A 20,253-nucleotide genomic window follows, 5' to 3' on the forward strand; every position below is an offset into this window, starting at 1 on the left:
TCACTGGAAGTAGCGTCAGGAGCGGTAGAGAAACAAATGAGCTTCCACACATTCTCTCATTTTTCCCTTGGTCACGCTCCATAGAGTTGAGTCCGGCAGGTGGTTTCGTCAAAATTTAGAGGCGTAAAGTCCAACTTTTGGCAGCCACCGACCAACCCAGAAAGAACAACTCATTGTAATTTTTATCGGTCAAGCCACCTCCCGCCGCTTGAGACATCTCATGAACAATGCTTACTTAAACAGCATAAGCAGCAATGGCATAGCAACGCAGAGCAGTGATTGAAACTAAACGGTTTATTCCACTCTGATTAGGTGGAGGGGAGGAATGAAGGCAACTGACACAACTTTGACACGTGAAGAACGCATAGGTTACTCAACAAAATCTATTTCAATAACACAAAGCTCAGATAAATACACAAACCTCACTACTTAGCAATACCCAGTTCCGGGAGCTAGTAAAATAAAAACCTATACAGATAATTTAAAGTTATAATCATCAATGATCGCCCAGTTCCATGCCGCCGATATCCAACTCTTCGTCATTGTAGATGTTCTCAGCCTAGAAAACAGACACCACCGATGTTAACGGACCTAAGGAGAGACCTACCATTTGCCAGATTTGAAGGATATTGTCCTCTGAGACGGAACAGATGACCCAAGGTTCGTTGATGTTCCATGTGAAGTCAGAGATCTTGGCGGTATGACCTGCGTGGATGAAGAGTAGTTCAGGAGGGCCATCTTCGGCATCCTCAGTGGTTTGATCAACACCGATTTTGCTCAGGTCCCAAATGTGCAGTCGTCGATCCGTGCCGGATGAGGCCAGGATTGTCTCGTTATGTGGCGACCATTGAACCTAAAGAAGAGCAACACACGCGGACGGTTTGCAACGTAGTTTCAATGCAAGATCTCATCACATCTCGACGCCGAACTGCTTTACGCGACCGACAATAAACAAGAAATCTGTCGACAGCGAATATTCAAAATAAACACTGCTTTGGTCTCAAGTGCATCATGCATCACCCTAACAACAAAGAAGAATCACCTGGAAGATTTCATCCCGATGTGATTCGAAGGAATGTAGTTTGAGGCGCAGATTTCGGAGATCCCACAAGGCAACAGTCTAAAGAGTATGGAGATTCCACCTTGAAAATGCCACTAGATACGAATAGTAAATATATGAATAGCGAATAAACTCATATAAGACCATGCCTTGTCAGCACTACCAGTAGCGAGTATGAACTCTGAGAATGGATTGAAAGCCAGACAGTTGACTTCAGCAGTATGCGCGTCGACCTGATGCTGAGCTTTGTTTCTTGAGGAACTGCGGGTGTCCCAGATCATCAACTTATTGTCATCTGCAACGGAGCCGAAAATGTGGCCATGCATGAGATGCCAAGCCACATCCTCAACCACCGAATGGTGACCGGTGAAAATGGCCATGGCGTCAAGGCAACGACCGTTTAGTGGTGATCCCGAAATGTCCCACAGACAAATAGTCTGGTCATCGGACGCTGAGAGTAGATGCCCACTGTGAGTCGCATTCCAGGACAGGCCATACCCCTCCTTTTGATGGCCCTGAGTAACAATGTGCTTGAAGTGCACTATTTCGTACCTTTAACCGGAGATCAGGCTGGGAACCAAGTTCCGAAGAGGGTCGAACAGGGTGATTTGCATAATCGAAAACAAGTACATCTCCGCTTGGCGTCTTCGTTGCAATAATATCCGGATTTTGAGGCATGTAACGAGCACGATTCACTTCGCCTTCATGATTGATTTTCATGGTGATTTCTAGCTTTCCTGATGGAAAATAAAATCCGCCGAAATTCCCCTTCTCGCTCTCATAGGTACTAGCATCGAATTCGGCAGTGTCATTAGGAAGGTGAACTGTGGCAATGAGTAGGTGATTCTGCTCATCTGATGTGTGAGTACCAAGAATAAGGCGATGTATCGAGTAGTCCTCATCAGTTCTAATCAATGAATGACAAAAAGTGTACATACGTCTCAACTACAGGAAGCCACTGGGCCGATAAACTTGGCCATTCCAAAGCATGAGACATTAGCATGTCATAGAGAAATGGTGTATTCCGCTTCCATATTTTATATTCCTCATTAATAACACGCTCCTCTATTATATCTTCCGACTCAGAAAGATTCATTGATTGCTAGAAGGGATGAATTTTCCAAGAGGCACAAACCATCATCCTGCCCGCCACCTAGATAATAAGTTCAAAATTTGTGGGTGCAAACTGATAAATCAAAACAAGCAATGTCGAGTCACAAAAATTTAAATTTTGTCAAACGATATCTTACTTATCTTTGCAAATAGATCGAGCTCTTTGCTTTAATAGCAGATGGATGAATGGCCACGAAGATTGAGCAGGAGAATCTGCATCTTATTAAAATGTATTGAAGACAATGAACAACTAAACAATGATTTATTTTACCTGAATGCTAAGTATTGCATTTGGTTTTGAGGTTTTCAACTTCATACTGTCAGATTTGGCTTTTTGCATTCAGTTTTGAACAACGTTATAATTGTGGGGTATATTGGCCAGTCATAAAAATATTGCACCAAAGAGAAGATATTAAAATAGACTATTGTGCTTTTTGCTTGTTTTTGGAAATGGGGTGTAAAATTAAGTGGGTGAGTTTTCGTTGGGCTTGGGCAAGACCTTGTGTGCAGGGACTGCATTTGTACTTCGTTGCCGCAAGTCAGGGCGGGTCTTCTTGCTGTTTTGTCATGTGTTAGGGTCGGCTGGGGTTTTGCACATAGTGTTAGGAAGTAAGTAAAACCCAAGATCTGATATTTATGAAGGAGTGTAGTGAAAATGCATATCTACCGATTCGCATGATAAATTCAGTGTTGGTTGAATTTCATCCAGTTAATTGTTATGCGCGGTGCACAACTGCTTTAAATCTGGCTGGGTTTATAATGTTGGGTTAATCATAACGTGTACATCTTCTTCAGCAATGCGTTATTTTCAAAATCCCTACGTTGGACCGCATGGTGAGGTTCCCAGTAGCACCCCACTTCCCTCCGTTGATGACTTCGCGCAAATGGCCTCAGATATGGTGAAAGATTGCTTCCAGGTAGGCCATTATTGAGTTCTTTGCATTCTTAGAGAACATCGGGGGATGTATTTGATTTTGGACTTTTTTCTCTGACCGAAGTTTAGCCCCTGGCGTCATCTTCACTGGATGTAATTGATTTCATATGTATTTGAGTGCTACTGGGGGCATAAATAGTTGTGATGTTAAATGTAATTCGAAGACAGATTTTACTAGGGCATTTTTGAATCTGTTTATTTGAATTCACCGTTGTCTTTGTGTCTTGTTGCCGCTTGTGTATTCTTTTGCATTCCAAACTCTACTTAGCTTTCTCTGTCTTTTCCATACCGTTATCGTCGACTATGACGGTTCTTTTCGAGGAACACACCCACTCAATTGAAGCAAGAAACTGGAAATTCTTTACGGGCATCATCAATTTTTTAAGAGAAGTAAGTGTTAAAAACCTTCTTCCTTCAGGTGTCATGCCGGAAAATTTCAATTCATGATGGGGGCCTCTATGTCGGAGGCATCGGTGTGGCCTGGGCTGCCCTTCGTGTAATGCAGCGGCTAGGGGAAAAGGGCTTCGAAGCCTTCCTTCCGCAAGTTCGCAAGTACATTGAAGGAATTGTCAATAAGGCGGCACAGGACGCACCACGCGATACTGAGGAACGCCTTTCCTTCCTCCTCGGTATGCCCGGCGTGTGGCTTACTGCAGCCTACCTCTATCAAGTGTGTGGCAAATAATGCTACTAGTGCTACTGAAATGTGATTAAGTGGGCAAGTTATTCTTCTTGTAGTTATCTGGAGAGGTCGTTGAACGAGATCGTTTTTTGGGACTATATGCGCAACTTGCGCCGGTATTCGCCTCTCTTCAGCCAGGAAACACCAAAGTCATATTCTCTCAAGGCTCTGATGAGTTTTTTATCGGTCGCGCGGGCTATTTGTGCGGCTTGCATGAACTCCGCAAAGTTACGTCCGAGGTGTGTACAGTGTCGGTTTTTGGAGCTCCTTCTTCAGGCAGCTATAATAATCCGCTACTGCTAATCCAGACCTCATGGTTTTTTGGCGTTTAATTTTTATCTTCGATTGTTTAGGCTGAGTGAGTTCATTTTAGACCTGTTTTTCTAGTAGTGTCACAAGTGTGGTTCCTGACGCCTTATCTTCCTCAAAAATTGGAACGCATTTAACCACTGCGAATTTCATGGGCGTGTTCAGTTAAAAACATCAGCTACTGCTCTTTTATGACTTCAGTGTAAATGCTTGAAAATTTCAATCATCTGCCTGTTAATATCTATTTTGTTGGTGGGTTAAACTGTTATCATGGTATAATGATGTGCATCAGTTGCTACCTATCAAAAGGGGGGGGGCACAACTTTTGCACGAAGGGCAACTAAAATAAACGAAATCAGATGCTAATTTAGAACTGCGCCTCCACCCACGAGCGAAAAACTGGAAACCGCCCAGTCTTGGCCCTGCTACTCTGATTCGTTCCCGTTTACCTTTCTCTCAAAAAGCATCATAATGACTACCCCTTCTTTACGGTAAATGACTCACCACACTGTCTATGGGATTGCGATTCTGCGGTGAAGTGTTAAACATTCGAGGAGGACTGTTAATTATGTTACATTGGTGTGCGCATGTACCATTTATCAGCATTGACTCATGCTTTCTTACACGAAAATAAAGGCGAGACTGCACTTTTCAGGCTGTTGTGTCAGATGAGACAATTTTTGCCATCTGCGATGCTATCATCGACTCGGGCAGGGCCTACGCCAAGCGGCATTACTCACAGTGCCCGCTCATGTTCGCCTACCACGGGACTGAGTACCTTGGTAAGATTTACTTCGGCGTCTTTTTGCCATGGGGGAGTTGTTCGTAGTTGAACCTTTGCCATGCACCTAACATTTTCTGTGAACGGTTGTGTATGACGAGTTTGGGCAAAGTAACACGAAATCCCACGCTGGAGAGGAAACGAAAAAGGCCCGTATTTTGCCTACCCATTGTGACACCTCTGTCGGCCGCTGCCAAAGATTACCTTCCGAAAGCTGATAGAGCCGACGCGTTTTAGATAGAGAGGATTTAGTTCTTTTAATGCTCCTTTCTTCTGCCCACGAGAAGTTGTCACTTAATCTTCATACCTTCGTACGGAGGCAATCTCGTCTTCAAGTTACCTTTTAAACCACTCAAGCGCACCTTTCGAACAACATTAAGGGCCCTTTTATTTGCTTTAGATGATTGTAAATATCCAAACCTTTATCACTTCCTTTGTGTCTGTGTGCTCAGACAGATGCCTACTTCTTCTAAAGGCCTTTTTCAAGTTCAAAAATAAAAGGTATAAAACAACAATGGGCGAATTAAAACATTAGGCATGCAATTAAACACTCAGATTGCACTGATTATTATACCGCCTGTACATTTTGGAGAGCATAAAAGAAGACTAGTAGGTATATCTTCCAACGACCTAGTGATGTGTTGTAGGGGCGGCGCATGGACTGGCAGGCATTCTCTTCGCCTTGCTGCTCTTCCCTCAATACTTACAGACTCACAAAGCGGCCGCGGAGGCGGTGCGGGCGGCTGTAGACTACTTGATTGCAGTTACTCCGCCAGACACTGGCAACCTGCCTGTGGCCACCGACGAGCTACCGCCGCATCGCCGTTCGGCTTCCGACGAACTCGTCCATTGGTGCCACGGTGATGCTGGTCAGTCACTCTTCTCTCTTTACCGGCTTATTAAATTCTTAGGCATCTTATGCGACCAACCCTGAGTGGTGGTCTGTGTTTGTGGTCATTTGACGCTCTTTTGGGCGACCCATACGACCCCTGAGCTTCTACATTATGCTCAGGTTTCCGAATTTTATCCCTCCCTTTCTCGACTAAACTCTTGTCAAGGTTTGAATCAAGCAACGCTTCATGATCATACAAGGTCAATAAGCATGCTTCATTTGCCCTATACGACATTGGATCAGATTTCCGGCATCTCTAAATGCTCTTCTAGTCTACTGAATTGTCTGCTCATGTAGCGTTGTTGTTTGAATAACTAAAGGATTTCCGTTGTATGTGATTAGTAGCTTGAACCGAGAATCCAGCTGAATTGAGTTTGGTTGTCTGTAACGCGCACAATAATAAGGTATGCTTTCTTCAAAAGTTGCAATACACTAGCTTTTTTTGTCTCGAACATTACTTCGCCTTGTGAACAAATAAGTACGTTTCATGTGCTTACGAATTACTTTTTCAAACGTCATGGTTCCATTTTTCAACTCATTTGCGTGAATGACCCAAACTTTAACACTTTTGGCAACTGTATAGCTTGCAGGATAAGGCGAGATCGTGACGTTGTGTGTACAAAATCCCAACTTTCGGATCTTCCTCCTTTACGTTGAATGATGGACGTGACGTCACCGTTAAATGAATGATGACTTATTGGTTAAATTTCTGGCCGTAATTACCCCCCTAATGCTGAAGTTGTGGGCGGGGTAAAAAGTCCCAGTCTGCAATTGGTATGATTGCTCTCCAACTTTATCCCCTTCTTTATGCTTTGCGAGTCTGAATGCTTGTCTATGCCGAGGAATGTTGCTGTCGTGAGGAAGGGACCATCAGTTTACCTGGTAATGGAAATTAATCCCGAAAAATGTGTTTATTTGTCAGGCATGATAAATCCATCCAAGGTCCAAGATCTGTTGCATACCTCAAGTTCATTGTGCTGAAACGCCACTACAAATTCGATCCGTCGGTTAACAGATGAAGTACTACTACGTAAATTGGAATGATTTAACTAACCTGAATGCGTTTATTTTCATTCGTATGGAGTTAAGCAGCTTTTTTGCACCTTCTCCCCTCTCCCTACTCTCATGATTTTAAAATGCAAATTTGGTTGGAGTGGGCTCCCCTTCATTACTTGCAAATGGTCGAAATTGTACTTATTCGCTTGATGTGTATTTTGTTACCTATCTATTACTTTATCCGTTTGAGGTGAGGTTTATGGATAGCTTTTATGCATCGTACCCGTCCTTAATTCTGTACCGTCTATACTGTCGAAAAGAACTGGCAGCCGTTGACCTTGAACACTCGAACAGTGAGTCGTTGTATTTTAAAGGGCAGGACATCTTTCAAATGTCACTGGGATGGTGGGCTTGATTCGCACCAGCTATAGCCAAATTTTCCCACAGTACAGCGTTGGTAGTGTAGCGTTTTTGTTCCCATCCTTGGGTTCGCGATAATTGAAGAAAGCTGGTAACATAAATTTAATTTTTCCCGAATTTGGTGTCGCACCTTTATTCTGTCTTTTCAAACGTGATTTACTTGACTGCTGATTTGTTTTGGGAGTAAGGGGTAGATTTTTGCTTTGCCATTCGCAATTCAATTTCGGTAAATGTCTCGTTAATTTCTGAGGAAAAACTAACATCTTTAAATGGAATACTCCATATATTTTAACAAAAAGCTCAAATTACTAGATATGATCTTATCATCTAGTGCCTCTTGAAATATCTCCATGGTTTCCGGTGTTAGTTCTCTTGAAAAAAATTGGAGAAATAGCTTCTTTTCTCCGCTTTGTTAAGCTCGATAAGTTTGAAATTTGTTTTCGGGAACAGAGGCTTAAGAAGGTAGCTAGTAGGAACAAACCGATCATTTTTGTGAAATTAAAAACAGTTTTCGAGTTCCATGCAGCGCTCTCAAACCCTTTTAAGACGAAAGAAGACGCAGTAATCGGGTGGAATATATTGTTGACCTACAGAAGGGATTGAGGCTACTGTCATGGCCTTAAGGCTTGTTTATCTAGCGAAGGTACAATGGTGGAGTCCTTAAGTGGTCCCTCTTACCAAAACCGAGAGTTAAACAAACAACCAACGTATCACATAGCCCCCTCCTCTTTTGAGCGCCGTCCCTGGCGCTCTCCGTGGTCATCTCGCATCGGCCATCACACCGTTATCGGTGCTGTAAGGAAACATCCGCGAAGTAATTGTACAAGTCATCGAATTTGGATACAACTGAGGCGATGCTTGACCGCAACATCACTGATCTCTCTTGTCAATTCTACCGGGTCTGGGGTTTCTTCCTGTATTGGTACTGTATTGGGGGACGGGGGAATGTGCTGGCCATCATTCTTCTCCATCGCTAGTCATTGGAACGCTGGCTTCAATTCCGAGTCAAATAACAAAGCATAGAATGTAACATAATTCTGTGGGCATAGGGTTTCGCGTCTGTTCCTCTCCGCCACTTTTTTCTCACTTCAGAGCTGCTCAGCCATATCTGTCTGAGCTCTATCCATCTGGTAGACAGGTGCAGGAGGTATCGCGTATTCACCTTATCGACATCCTCATACAGGTGCGGTCAACAGCTCCGTAATTAATTTCTTCAGATGGTTCACGGCTGATATCACTTTAAATGTTAATAGCTTTCCTGTTGATCATGTGACTGGGGTAGTTGCCGAAGGTGGACGTCATTTTTAGCACTTCTGTTAGGCGTCGTCACAGATTATCCTATCTGCAGCATACGCACCTCTTCCGTACGTTAAGATTTATCACCTATTGATTGAAATCAGGATAGATACCCCTTAAGACCGGATTTGCTTTCCGCTTCTACCAATGTAGCGCCCCGAGATTTCCCTGAAGGCAAAAGAAACCACAATACCTGGGCAGAATATGTATTGCTGACGTATGGAAGGGCTTGGGGTTGCTGGCATGATCTGGATGCCAGCCCAAAGTGGCCCCTTCACCAAAGTCGAGAGTTTAACAAGCATGCAACGAATTACACTTCACCGGTCCGCTTGTTCGTGATTACTCGGCTTTTTTCAAGTGCTTTTTTTCACGATTTTAAAATCATTGAAACTCAAAACATCCAAATTGTATCTTGAAATAGATGCGTTGGGGGCTCCAATACTCCATTTATCAACCTCACCGCTTTGTTTTTTATCCAGCTCATTAAATTTTACTCTGACACCCACGAGTACAGATGCACTAGGTGGACACTTAACTGGAGACTCACGTGAATTTCAGAAAAGGAGTTTACTAGGTAACAAGTTAATTAGTCCCGTTTTGCTTTATTTGCATTCACAGGAAGGTAGTTAAGGGAGGTAGCGAAGGCAAGCATGTGTATTCTTCGCATGGTGACTGTTTCTTTTCCTGAAAGTTGTCTGCTGTTGGTGCTGACGCAAAATCTTCCTCTCATAGTGGTGTCAAGGCTCTCAAATTTCCATGTTGTTCGTGCTGACATAACAATAGTCAAAATTGGGCGAAGTTCTCCCTTGACATAATAATGCGGAAAAAAAAACAACAAAATGAAGGTGTTTTATTGAGACCGAGATTGTACATGTATGTCCAAATTTTCGCAAAACAGTTGTGATGATTACTTGAATAATTTACCCAAGGAGTGTTACGTGCGTAGCCTTTATTTATGGGAATTATAGTTCTTCGGTTGTCTCGGTCCCGACTTCTGTAGCCTCTAGTTTGAAATAGTCCCACATATTGCGAGTAAGCTGCTTTTCTGGGAGGAGTATAGTTGAATTAGTGAGGTGGATCTGGCAGTCTTAGGAAAGTTCAGGGGCTGCACTTTCCAGGATCAGTGCGTCTCTTTGAGGAAAACATGTGTTAAGTGCTTAAAACAGAGACAAAAGATACATTTCCTATGCTCGCCAAATGTCACCAGGAAATTATCAATCCTGGGACATCCATTGTGAATATGGATTAGCTCATTCACCGAGTGCGTGCAATTTCGGAGATGCTTTTGAAGCGGAAGTCGGTGGAAATTCGGTGAGTGGACTCAGCATGTTTTCAAACAAACATAACGTAGGTGCCGTTTCTCGTGCACAGGTGCAAGCGGATGTGGAAGATCAACGACTTTCCATGTTTTCCACATCACATCTTCCCAGATTTTTAATTCTAATTTAAGATAAGATAGAAATAATCTCCCGTTTGCTTTGATCACACTGTACGCGGATGATGCTGTCAATTTGTTAACTTCCTTACAGTTTTTCTTTCCACTCGAACCTAAATGCATAACTTTATTTTTCATTTGAACCATTCTCAATCTCGGATTATTTTGTAAATAATCGACATTACTTTTCTTGCGATTGATTTCCCTATTTTGGAATAGACTACGTCTCCATAGGATCTTGATCGAAGCCAAACTGAACTCCACTGGTAAGTGGGTCTAATCTTTCGTTTTCAGGTGCAGTTAACTGCCGCGCCCCGGTTATATAAAAGACAGGAAGAATCTTATTGAGACGGTTTAAGTGGCCCTTCAGATCTGCAAGCGTAATTTGAACCAGGTTGTGACTACCACTCTTTTTGTTTCTTCAGGTGTGGTGTATGTTTACGCAAGGGCATATGTTTTATGGAAGGACGAGAAGTACCTTCGCGAAGTTGTCAGATGCGCGGACGTCGCTTGGCACAAGGGCCTACTAAAGAAGGGTCCAGGTGGGTCATTATTTAACTTATCATGACTGAATTAACTACTCTTAGAGGTTTAAGTCGAATGGGAATTTTTCCTCCCAATCTGTGTCCCATGGCTTTGGGTGCGGAGCCAAAGTCACTTAGACGTGCTCTTTGTGCCTAGTGTTCACAGAATGCTCAGAACCTCGACCCATAAGTGCGTATGTGAGCTCACTGAACTTCCGTTCGCGGCCACTCTTCACTCGACCTCCGCTGAGTATCCCAGTTGTAAGACAGTGTGGTTCAGTTTATCTTGCAAGTGCCATCTGTTGGCAAGGATGAGGAGGTCTTGAAAAAAGGAAAATTACCTGATGTGTACATGTGTGTGTCGGTTAGCCCAAACGAAGGCCATTTTCTGGCGAACGAAGGAAGCGGGGAAAAGGCGCACCCAACACGCAATGAAGGTGGGCTTTTTCGATGGTACGTGGGAAAAAAAACGGCATTTACTTGTACGCGTGTCAGTTCCGAGGACGCAAATGCTAAGCATGAAATCATGAGGGAAGGGAAATGATGAGTGAGTCGCAACGACAGTACTTTCGTACCGCAAAAAAAATGTCAAGTTAAATTATGAACGCTCGGGATGACTCACGGCCCTCTGCCCACTTTATCCCGTATCCAGTAGGGTGCAAAGCGTCGCGCAAGTCCCTGATTCGGGAAAGTCAGCTATTTTGGCCTTTTAAAAACTGGCATTATTTCTTATATTGCTGCGAATTTGACAGTTGCATGCCTGGACCATGTGGAGCATTTTTAGGCTTCATGACTGTAGCGTAGTGTGATGTTTGCATACAGTCTCCATTTAGCTGTCCAGGGAGTGGTGAGGCATACTTTGCTGCAACCCTCATGTGATCCCCCCAAAAAGTACACTTGGTCACGAAATAGCGCTTTGTCGTCACCCACTAATCGTAAGGAAGCGATAAATACCAACCCAACAAGTGTAAGCTAATAAACCGATTTCTGCATTTTTTCGTCTCTATCTCCATCAAATTCGGCCCTGAGACTGTGGTGATCTCATCGCTCCTCCTCCCTCCTACAGGTATCGTTAAGGTAAAACATAGCGTCTGTCCAACCTTTCATCCACGTCTAGCAATAGTTCGTAACAGTGTCCTTTTAGTTTTCTTTGATGAATAGGTGCTTTTTGTAAATTTTAGCCGTATTGGTTTTGGGTTATGCACTAAGCTTCCTGGAAATGTCATCACTGGGCAGATTTCAGCCATTTGCTTTGAGTGATTTGCCTATAAGACAATCGGAATTGTCGTGGAACAGCTTGAAAAGTAACATTTTGAAAAACATTTTTGTGAGAACCACAAGTAAATCATTTGTTTGCTCTTCTGACATTCCAATTGCTGAGGCATGGCTATACCAGCCAACCGATAAGCCACCTGGTATGAGTGGCAGAAAAAGTAAGGAGGGCAAATTCATTTGATTCAAAAGGAGGTTTTGCTTTTTACTAACGGGAGGACTATTCTCTAGATGGGGCTGTGTTCCTATGTTGAAGCGACAGAAAGCGAATTGTAATTGATGAAAAATGTCATCCTGTCCAAGCATTCTTGCACTTCCCTCTGGAATGCGGTTGCATTAATGAGGTCTGCCTTCGTTCTTTCGAGTAACATTTTTTTACCTTATTTGGTGTTTGTTTAACATGAAATTAATGTAATTCCTGGGAGCTGTTCAAGTGTGTTCAGTTGCATGAGAAGCTAATGTGGCCTTCGAGTTATTTTCAAAGGGATTATGTGCCATGCGATCAACAGGCAGCCTTAAACTAGACAAACAAGGACTAGAGGACTGCTAGTGTTCCTCATTGCCACCAACGTAGTAAGGTGGATAGGATCAGATAATGAAATGTATTGTGATTGAATGGATGAATGAATGACCATCTCAATCATGGCCATGTGTGGGCTGGCAGGCCTGTGTCATGGCGTGGCGGGCAGCGGGTACACGCAGTTGGCGGCTCTGCGTGTAACGGGGGAGCAGCGTTACGCGGAGCGGGCGCGCGCCTGCGCTGCTTTCCTCCACTCCGAGGTCTTCCTCCGGGAAGCCCGTCGGCCCGACAATCCTGCCTCTCTCTTCGAGGGCCGCGCCGGCACCTCCCTCTTCCTCGCCGACCTCACTCATCCCGAGCTTGCTGCCTTCCCCTTCATGGACCCCTTTGAGTGCGCATGAACCTCTCCCCCTCTCTTCTCGTTTCCCTCTTTCTGTTGTATTGAATATTTGCCTGTTACTGTCTCACAATTTTTATTTGAAGCCATCAAATGTTTGGGATTCTTGTTTTTCCTTTTTTTGTTCTCGTTTTCATTGTCAATAAGTGTTAGCTTACTACTGCCTTTCTTATACAGCTTTCCACTTGGAATTAATGGCTTTTTTCAGTGGATGAGTTAATTTATGCTCTTTTCTTGTCGTTTGCTTACTAGTTTCTCTTGAGCTCATCTTTTTGAACTCATTAGGCAATTTGGACTTTGAGAGCCCTTTTGGCTTATTCAGGCGGATGAATTACTCTCAGCACAACACAACACAAGTGTGTTTTGGGAATTTGCACATGCGAAGGAGTGACCCTTGCATGTGTTACTTTTTGTGTGCTCACTTTCGTCGAAACCAGGTTATGCCTTGACTCAATGTTGACTGGTGGAAATCGGAGATCTGGGATTTGTCGCAGCCTTTCTGGATGATCCCGTTATATTTTGATGAAACCCTAATTCCTTTGCTTACCAGAAATAATACCCATCAATACATAAACTAAGGCCTGTGTCGGAAGTGTATCAACGAAAATTGCTTTTTGGACGGGAACTGAGTGGACGTGGTACTGTGTGCGCTCCTTCAATCGGGGATGTGGTTTTACACGAAGCAGTTCTTATCCAACTATTTATCGCGTAATTATCCGTCCGGAGTGGGTTCTGTTATTGTTTTGTCAATCAGTCTGGCTTGTCGCCGGTGCCGCCCCCACTTGTCTTGTTTTGTGTCTTCAGACATTCGGCCAATGGGAGTGAACGTATACATAATAATCTGCTGAACAATCGACTCCCCTCCTATGATTTATTTTATCTGTTTACGAATGGCAAACTTACACCGAGAGAAAGGATACCCTCAAACTGCTAAACGGATGTTATGGTAGAGGTGGTGAGACCAAAAAAATAACCAGAGAACGTGAACCCCTCCGGTATTCGTGATGGTGCATTCCGATTTGACAGCAACATGACCGCTTTAGCTTTTTCATAGTGGTAGTAAACAAATTGTGTCCTAGTTCTGTGTTCGCATACCATGAAGTTCGTAAGGATGATTCATGGCCCTGCGTTTACCGGTTTTTTTTCAGATCTGGGCTCGAAATTCTATCTTTTCGCCAGTACAGTATGCTTCTTCCCTTGGACTTGCTAGGAATTCACCTATAGTGTGAAAATCAAAAAGATGCGTTGGTGAGAAAGGTCACCGTATACTATTTGATCAACGGATTATTAACAGAATGAAACGGATGTTCACCATGACACGTGGTGCCAGTTTTGTAGTAGGAATTGCTATTCATTGTCAGGCACATCGCTACCACCTCCATTTATTACTTGCTTCCAACTCATTTCTCTCCATTTAGCTTGGAGCTTTCTGGCATTGCTTTTAATTTTTTTAAGCGCGTGTGAAATGCGTTGAGTGATGAGTCACACCAACTTGTTCCATTCACCATGGCGCAGGTCAAGTGTATTCACGACTAGCCGACTTCATGTGCTTGACCCAGCAAGTTCTTCGCAGATCGCCATTTTTAGGGGGCAAACCATAAATTCTCCGACCTCGACTTTCGCCTTTATTCTCGGATCTGTTTTTTTTCCTCTCAAGAAGGTTTTGTCTCGAAGGTGAATTAGTGTGTTCCTCCAGCGCCAGCGTGAAGTTGATGATTTCTTGGACGCGAGGATTTGTGCAGCATTTCTTTCCCATAAATCAGCAGCGCAATAGTGTAGCCTCTGCTTGTAAGCATGGTCTTATCGCGAAAAGAAGTGGTTGGATATGTGGTTTTAGGGGTTCTCCCCTATCTGACAATGGCACTTGCCCCATTTGAGGGGAATTTCATTCGATTTTAGCCCTGTGCGTCGCTTAAATTGTCCTCTTCAAAACACACAGTATAGGACCCTAAGTGGTAGTTCTCCCTACTGTCACCAACTTCATGGATTGACCCTTCCATTGTCGTCGTGTTTGCCGCTACCTGAGGCCATCACGTGGGGCATTCGATCACCTCCCCCATCGGCGAATGCAGGTAAACATTTTGGTCCGCCCTGTCGTTAACTTTGACCATCAATACAGAGAAAGCTACTAAATTTGCACCAAAAAAGGCAGATACAGAAAAATTGATCGTTATCTATCTAGATGCATTCTTTACATAGGGAATCGTTTTTGTCTCGTTCAGACGCTAGTCGTCTGACCCTCCCCTGTTTACTTTTTTTATGCCGATTATGTCTGGCAGCATTTGTAGCGCAATTCCCCGTGCAGGCTTGAGGGTAAATGGCGAATCGCTTAAATAATTTTAAACCAGGACTGCATTCTGCCAGATATGTTTAAGTACGAAGGGGATGATGGCTGAAAGTATGTGTGCATCTCTTAGGCCTTTTGACCAGACGTCAGCAAACCCAGGTCCCTTTAGGTTTTGCCTCTTAGTTCTCACAGCGTTTGGTGATTTTCAGTACGAAGCATGATGTGACCCATCATCGTAAGTGGCAGGGAGGAAGCCTTCTAAATAATACCGTTTCGTTAAGTTAATGTCTTCAAATAGAATTGTTTGTGAGGAAGGCCATTACTGGAGATTGATGTCTCCCCCTGCTGAAGTGGCAGCTCTGGCTGTGGTACTATCTTCAAGGTGGGAGATTTACTTGGCGATGGTTGGTGAGTCGAGTTTTTCAATCATTTGTGACAGCCCATTTGAACATTTCAGTCTTTGCAAACCGCATTGCAAGCTATCAAAATGGATTCCTTAGCATTGATGGCAGTGAATTTGAATAGTGGGAGTCATTACATAGTGATTACCTGGGTGGCACAAATCTGACGCAATTCTCCATCATGGTGATTTCAATTGCACATTTGATAATAATTTCTTTTCGTAGTTTTGCTTTCTCCCATGTGTAACAGAGACTCATTAAGAAAATCTAACATTGATGACATGTTAACCTTGTTGCTGGTGCTCCTGTACCCAAATTTGTCAAGGAAGATGAAGTGTACTGTGTGATTTGTTTCCTTCTTGTTATACGCTCGCAAATCGCGTCCCCAATTCGCACTTTCTACGGTGTTTTCGCATTCAGCTCTCCTTCACGTAATCGCCAAAATAACTTGTGGTGGCATCATCGAACAAGCATGAAAGTCACTTTATATAGGATCTATTAGAGAAGCACATTGCAGCCGGTGCAGATGCCATCCAAAAGTGTCAGTAACCAACAATTATAATTTGGATTATCACTTTTTTGATGATATTTCCTGAAATGTATATCATAGTAAACTACTGACATTAGTAAGAATTTCGGTAGAGATTCATCATACCACAACAATCCTTCAGATTTGGAATTTTTTGGTAAGAGTGACGTGATCTTACACGTAATCCAATGGGGCTTTTCGGGTCAACAACGGACGATACATTTTCATGTGCCTTGGCAAGAATTTTTCCCCTAGGGTGGAAGGTACCTTCCGACTTTGCACACGCTTGATCCCGAAATCTCAAGGGAGCAATATCAACAAGTTTACCTTTTTCTTCTCCCTCACCTCCCTCGTTTCTCATCCCCAAAACATCTTCTGAACTCAGGACGCCCGTGGGTGGCGTGTTTGATCTTTCAACGCGTCGAGTGTATTTTTAGGGGACAAAAGGGGGATGTTAACGATTTCGCGAGACGTAGAATAGTTCTTCTCTCTATGGTCCGCCTGATGCGTTGACTGAGGCGCACTGGGCTAAGTAATGTGATGGGTGTACTGGTGTCAGTCTCTGTGGCATTTATTTTCAACTGCTAAATAGGAGCAGACGGCAGAGCATACTCTGAAGGTGTGTAGTATCAGCACTCTTAAAATAGCATCGTGTTTTTTTATCCTCGCTGGCTAAATTTGATTAGGCTACATGTTTCTTGGATCCCCAGCAAATCAGTTGGTTTTGAGTGGCATTTCTGGTCAAATATTAGTTCCATTATTCAAACCTTTCGATTAATCAGGGCGTATTATTCTTGAAAAGGTCGCCAATCTTCTCATGCAATAGTGCTTTGTCATCCGATTCTCGCAACGATGGTTTCATCACCACAACAGCTGCATTAGTCGCTCAAAGAGAGGAGCATTTGAAGAATCACGGCATCCAAACAAGTATTTTAGTTTTTACGGTAACTTTGGCCACATTTATTATCCCTTTTTTGTAGAAATAAAATGTAAACACGGACCGGTGTGGTGCCCCAAGTCTTTCCTAAAGGTGAAGGAAATCATAACACTAGGTCAGAATGCGTATTGTCAACGCACAGATGGACGGGGTGGCTACTGGCATGGGCCAATGACTTGGTCAGCCGGTGAAGGTACAATTACGGAGCCCCTAATTGGCTCGTTACCAAAACCCATAGTTACGCAATCAATTAACATTACATTGCCGCTCTCGCCTTTTGAGCGTCGATTCTGACGCCCCTCTTGATCAACTCCTTGCATCAGGAGTCGTAATGTGGTCAGCAATAACATCCACCGACCAACCGCGCCAGTGATCGAATTTGCGTGTAAATGAAAAGGTGCCTGACCGCAATGTCACTTATCCCTCTTGACGATTCCACTGGATCTGGATTTCCGCCCTATTTTAGGGCAGGGAAATGTGGTGGCCATGTCCTGTCTTTATAGTTAGTCGTAGGAACAGTGGCTTCAATTCCGAGTCATTTAATAAAGGACGGGATTCAAACTAGTTTTATGGGAATAGGGTTTCGCATTTATTCATCCTTGTCACCTTTTCTCACTTCAATGCTGCCCAGCCATACCTATCTTGGTTCCATCAGTCACTGCAGAGGTGGAGGAGGTGTCGCGTGCTCATCTCATTGACATCTCCATACAGGTACGGTAAATGGCTTTGCAATGAACGCTTCCAGATGGTTCACGGCTGCTGTCAATTTAAGTGTTAACAGCTTTCCTGCAGCCAAAGTGACTGAGGTTACTACCAAAGGCGGGAGTCATTTTCAGCCCTTCAGTTAGGGATCGTCACAGGTTCCTCCATCCTCGGCATATGCAACTCTTCCGCACACTAGGGTTCTTTACCTGTTGATAGAAATCGGGACAGATGTCCTACAAGATAGGATTCGCTTTCCACTGCCAATAACAGCGCCCCGAGACTTCCCTTAAGACGAAAGAGGTGCCCGCGGTACCCGCGAAAATAAAACAGAGTTAAACAAGTAAATAAAATTTCAAATCAGCACAAATTCCCTCAAAGGCAATGAAAATTGGATGCAATCTGTCGTGAATATGAAGAGCTGCAATCGAGTTAAAATGATAAGTTCTACTAAAGAGTAGGAAATTACCATATATCTGGTGTGAAGCAGTTCTGAGATAAAGTTGGAGCTTCTTAAAGAATGTGTTGAAGGCTTGGACGACTATTACCATAGGTAGCAAGTACCGTTCTGCTCCTGTACCTTCAAGAACTAGCAAAACGATATCCCCACGCTTTTATCCCACTGTGAACGGATTCGATGGCGGTATACCGGAGCAGGCTCCCCGATGGGAAAAAATCGTGCGGCAAACGGCAATTCAAGATCTCGAGAACCTACCTTAGGTATTAGCCTCGCATACTACAACCTCCGAAGCTTGTCCGCCCTTTTTGTTATCAATTATTATGAAGAGGGGAAAAGTAATGAAAAATAAGTACAAGCCATTGTATCCGGAGGCCTGTGACCAACATTTTTACGCCCAGAATCAGGTCGTGGCCACTCAGAGGCCTTATAGTTGTCCTAGTAAAGGCACATTCCTTAAAATCTGAAAAGAGTACTTAGCCCCAGTGTTGTTTCACGTCTATTTTGCCCTTTTAAAGTCAAGTGGTTGGCATAAACTGCTACAGAAAAAAGTGTTAGTCATTTATCCCTACAGTAGCATGGGATTGCAAATAATTGGGTTTACTTGTCCCTTTTTCCAAAATAAGTTATTAAATATAAGGTAATGCGTATGAATCAGCCCTGCATGTTTAAAACGCATGGCTGTTAGGTAAACGTGGAATTTTCTTCGGCAGACTTAACTTTATCCAGTCTGATTTGTTTACACGGATGATGCAGCCAAATGTAAATGGTGGAGGAAGTATTTGTCGCGCGTGCCGTGACGGTCAACAGCATTCCGCGAATAGCACTACGACGTAGAAGTGGGCGTCCCTTCCTCTCCCTCCCCTTCTCCCTCTTACAGTCACCCTTCACGCGGCCTGACCCGGCCTGCCCCGGACTGGTCACGTAGGTGAATTTTCAGGCACCTCACGTGCAGACAGCAGGTAGACAAATCGAGAAAGGTGCGTTCACCGTCATCGCGTCTACCCATCCCCGTCCACAGCCGACGTGCTGAAACAGCAAGCTTTTTTTGGTACAGGTACACAGTCCTCTAGACAGCGGGGTTGGTGGCCGTGTTCTAGACAGAATGATAAATCTGATTCAAATGTGTGCTAGGACTCGAGCGATCCTCATCCCTTTCTCTTCTCCCACTCTAATAAAAAAAATCCACTGAATTATTTAGTATTTTTAAAATACGGAAATGGTTTTTTGCCATTGGCAAACCTTTGAAGCAAAACGATGCCCACTCCCCTCCCTGTCTGCGTGCACGGTCTCTTAATTTGGGGTTACAGGTTTGTCCGACATTCTTGACTTTAAAGTGCCTATTAATTATTTGCAGTGCGAACAGTTTTTGCCACCTAAAACACATCCATTACCCACTTCAACCACCAAAATAAATGCAAGCGAAGTCTTGTACAAGAAGTGTCAAAGGTTGCAATTCAAATCAAGGTGGGAGGAGGAGGAGGAGGAAGCGCTTATAAACAACGTCACAACTAGTATATCGGCGTAGTCGGCGCCTGTACCGAGTTGGGAGCATCACCAACATCTCCCGAGCACGTTATTTTTAAACTTGGCTGAACATTCATTTGGTTCTGTAGACTTTCGGTCATTTCAGTGGAATTCGAGTTATGTTTCCAACACCAAAATAATAACCGCATCTTATGGAAAACAGTTGCTAACTTTTCCCTTTCAGGAATTCTGATTTTCTTGTGGGGCTCCAAGGCCAGATCGAAGAGGGGCATTTGTCAAAGGAGATCGCAAGGAGCCGGAGGTAAAAAAGGTGTTTGGTGAAATTATTCATTCGGTGCATCGTGTCCGGTTGCAAAAGAGAAGCAGTGGAGACTTCACACCCACTTTCTCGGCCCCATTTGCGATGCTGAAGGGTTCATCCTTCCCCACATTACTGTGGGAGATTTCCTTTGATTTAAATGTTTTTTAGAGAGTCTCATAAATAAAAGTCCCAGTAAAGTAAATTAACTTATGATTTCGTTCTTATTATTTGTGGCTTGTTGCCCTAAAATAATTACTAGTCTTGGGTAATTATCCATGCAGCTGATTGTTAACAGGCCTCGAGGCGTGGAATGCACTTTTGGTGGTGGTTCAAATGCCTCCTTTGTAAATGTACGAACATAGTGGCATTGTCATTAGGCTGGCCCGCTTCACTGCGCCGCCATCAGCGGCGAAAAGGCTTTCCCTCCAAGCTAAATGTCATGTGATCACACAAGCTCGCTGAAACGACTTCTGTACCCTATAAGGACGCGAAAAACCCACGCAAATGCTTACCTGAGTGT

At 43.7% G+C, this 20,253-nt stretch overlaps 2 protein-coding genes across 2 annotated transcripts; one reads left to right on the forward strand and one right to left on the reverse strand. All coding sequences in view use genetic code 11, as the record gives it.

Moving 5' to 3' along the window:
- Nucleotides 1–496: 496 nt before the first annotated feature.
- Nucleotides 497–2,156, reverse strand: EGR_03375 (Histone-binding protein RBBP7; the record flags this gene model as incomplete). The annotated part of the gene is made up of 7 exons (XM_024492624.1): nucleotides 497–559; nucleotides 608–853; nucleotides 1,043–1,120; nucleotides 1,143–1,155; nucleotides 1,205–1,575; nucleotides 1,613–1,967; nucleotides 1,999–2,156. The coding sequence occupies 7 exons, from the start codon at nucleotides 2,154–2,156 to the stop codon at nucleotides 497–499; spliced, it is 1,284 nt and encodes a 427-aa protein (XP_024353025.1).
- Nucleotides 2,157–2,623: 467 nt separating this feature from the next.
- EGR_03376 (LanC-like protein) lies at nucleotides 2,624–16,674 on the forward strand (the record flags this gene model as incomplete). Its single annotated transcript, XM_024492625.1, has 11 exons — nucleotides 2,624–2,644; nucleotides 2,671–2,782; nucleotides 2,969–3,090; nucleotides 3,526–3,777; nucleotides 3,846–4,028; nucleotides 4,754–4,880; nucleotides 5,527–5,748; nucleotides 10,344–10,460; nucleotides 12,379–12,625; nucleotides 15,217–15,326; nucleotides 16,631–16,674. 11 exons carry the CDS (start codon nucleotides 2,624–2,626, stop codon nucleotides 16,672–16,674), a joined length of 1,557 nt encoding a protein of 518 aa, XP_024353026.1.
- Between the last annotated feature and the right edge of the window lie 3,579 nt (nucleotides 16,675–20,253).

This window comes from Echinococcus granulosus (assembly GCF_000524195.1).
Source record: "Echinococcus granulosus chromosome Unknown EG_S00017, whole genome shotgun sequence".
In the NCBI taxonomy this organism is placed as follows: domain Eukaryota; kingdom Metazoa; phylum Platyhelminthes; class Cestoda; order Cyclophyllidea; family Taeniidae; genus Echinococcus; species Echinococcus granulosus.